A 2969-nucleotide genomic window follows, 5' to 3' on the forward strand; every position below is an offset into this window, starting at 1 on the left:
GCGTGATTGTTGGAGTCGGTGTCTCTGTGACTCAAGAGGCTGTCTCTCACCAGGTAACACTGTAGTCCTGTACCTGAACCTAATGGAATGGAGGGAGGGGAAGAGAGAGAGAGAGAGAGGGAGGGAGAGAGAGGAGAATAAAAGAGGAAGCATTGTAAAATTTTAGCATTTTAGTATACATACATGTACGGCACAAAAATTTAGATTAGAAAATTGTTGCAAATTCATAAATTTTTAGAGTTAATGTACTGAATGAATTGGTTGATTATAATGCAAATCGGATTCACAACTATTGCAGAAATACATGCAAGTTCAATGTAAAATTTTCATACACATACATGTAAGTCATACATAATGATGATATTACTAACCTACGAGCTTCATTGATGCTTACTTCTCTTGAATCCTGTCTCCTTGATGAAGAATTAATGATATGCTAGAGAAAAAGAGAGAGAAAAAGCAAAAATTTGGAAAAATTAATTCATCACAATTCACCAAAAATCCATCAAAATTTGCAAAATAAAAATTGCAAATATTATAAAAATTATAAATCAAATGCAAAATAAATGCATGTACAATCACTCTATTTACAGTACACAGTATGTACAGTGTGTACGTGTGCAAAGTGCAAACTCTTACAGTTTTGTAATTGGACTCTGTCTTTACATCAAAAATGAGACTCTTGAATGAGACTTTACACATTGGACACTTGTTACTGACCTCAGACCACTGGACTATACACACATAACAGAAAGCATCTACAGATTAATAATAATAACAATAATAAGTTAAGAAAAACATTGAATTATTAAATCATTTACAGCTGATCACTTCTAGTGTACTGTTTGGATCATTTTGTCAATCATGCAATGTAAAATCTATTAGACAGGTTGTGTTTTAATTTTTAGGATACGAAAGCAGACGTTAACGAATGCCTTATTGTCATAGTCCTCCAGACAAATGGGACACTTCAATTCATAAGAACTGGCAGCCGCAGCTACTTCAGGACCAGCCTCAAGCTCATCATCTTTAGGATCACTGTTGGACGCCATTTTCATTTATCTTGACAGGTGTGGCTAGTTATTAAATTAATAGTTAAATTTGTTGAGCTTTGTGCTTGTGTTTTGTAGCACTACAAAACACAATGTGATCTGTTAGTCTTATAAGATTTCAAGACTTTATCATTTTAATATTTACAAAAGGAAATTTCATTATTATTATTATTATTATTATTATTATTATTAATTTCAAAGATATTGTTGTACTGATTCCCCAGTCACTGCCTCTATTGACTTTATGGTCTCTTGGACTTCCTTTTCAACATCTTCACACTCATCTACAGTAGAAAATGAAACATTGTATAAAAGAAAAAACTAAAACAACAAAAAATAAGAAAACTGCTTGAGACATAGAAAGTTACAGAGTACTATTATGATCACCATTATGATTAGTAATATTACTATAATTATTATTATTAATTTACTATTAATTACCTTCCATTAATTCAGAGAGGAATGGTATTATTTCAGGTAGAATAACGTTCACTTCTGATCCCAATTTAGAATACATTGAGCCAGCAATCTGTAGAGCACACAGCCTCACCTATAATAATAACAATAAGAATAATAAAAAAGATAATTATAAAATAAAATAGAAAAAATAAAAATAAAATATATGTACATGTGTAGAAAAATACAATAAAATAAAATAAAAAATTATAAAAATAGTGCATTAAAGGAGTTACTGAATATTTATTATATTGGTGGTGCATACTATTTATATCTCACTGACCATTGGCTTGCTCTCCCTTGTTTTGATTAGGAGCTGTTGGTTCAGTTTCTTCCATTGAGTCTCTCCACTGGAGGTAGCCACTGCCAACTGAGCAATGCAAGGACTCAAATGAGACCTCATTAAAGTCAAGTACAACTCATGATCTTCAGAACTTAACGTATTAGTTATCTATAAAAAGAGGATAATAATAATTATTATTATCCAGAGTAAATAACACCTAAAGATAGTATCCAACGGTCCCCATTTCGGCTGCTGCAAGTGTATGGATTTCTAGGAAGTCATGTTCAGTATACTTCTGTATATTATCAATGATAATGTTGTTATAACAACACATCTGTATAAAACTACTGAAGTATGCGGAACGTGACTTTCTAGAAATCCACACACTTGCAGCAGGCCTCAATAGGGCCATTGGATACTCTATTTCATGTCAAGTAAGACTCATGTATTATAGTACAGAGTATTTTGACAAAAATCACAAGGAGAGAATTCTACATTTTTATAATCTATTTTGATACATATACATGTACTTATGTTGTGTACAAAGTTTGAACTGATTCCGATCAAGTTTGGATTTTTTATGAATACTTAAAGTTGCTCCAAAATGGGGCTAAAGTCCCTGTACTATAGTACAGAGTTCTTTGCCAATTTTTGTCAAAAATGGCTAGGAGAGAATTCTCAATTTTTATAACTTTTTCTGATACATATACATGTTCTTATGTTGTGTAGCAAGTTTGATTTGATTCCGATCAAGTTTGGATTTTTTATGAATTTTTAAATTTGCTCCAAAATCAAGCCAAAGTCCCTGTACTATAGTACAGGGTTCTTTGCCAATTTTTGTCAAAAATGGCTAGGTGAAAATTCTCAATTTTTATAACTTTTACTGATACATATACATGTTCTTATGTTGTGTAGCAAGTTTGAGTTGATTCTGATCAACTTTGGATTTTTTATGAATTTTTAAAGGCACTCCAAATGCCATGTATTGTATTGTAGTGCTTGTAAATGAATGATACAATTATTACAATAGTGATTACGTGTAACTACCTGTTCAACAAGTGGTTCCATTAGTTGCTGGGACCGCTCTTTGTTTAGGAATGATCCTTTATCATGAAGGAAGCAGATCTGGAGTGTATCAAAGAGGAATTGAAGACAAAGGTTAGTTTTAATGATACTAG

General features: G+C 31.8%; 1 protein-coding gene across 1 annotated transcript; it reads right to left on the reverse strand.

The window, feature by feature from the left end:
- Window positions 1–1239: 1239 nt before the first annotated feature.
- On the reverse strand, window positions 1240–2963 carry LOC109591109 (HEAT repeat-containing protein 1-like). The gene is made up of 4 exons (XM_020006906.1): window positions 2839–2963; window positions 1792–1959; window positions 1494–1602; window positions 1240–1336 (listed from the first exon to the last, which is right to left on the reverse strand). The coding sequence occupies exons 1-4, from the start codon at window positions 2857–2859 to the stop codon at window positions 1248–1250; spliced, it is 387 nt and encodes a 128-aa protein (XP_019862465.1). The 5' UTR covers window positions 2860–2963; the 3' UTR covers window positions 1240–1247.
- Between the last annotated feature and the right edge of the window lie 6 nt (window positions 2964–2969).

The sequence above is a fragment of the Amphimedon queenslandica genome, unplaced genomic scaffold (genome assembly GCF_000090795.2).
Source record: "Amphimedon queenslandica unplaced genomic scaffold, v1.1 AMPQUscaffold_8947_Cont19113, whole genome shotgun sequence".
Lineage (NCBI taxonomy): Eukaryota > Metazoa > Porifera > Demospongiae > Haplosclerida > Niphatidae > Amphimedon > Amphimedon queenslandica.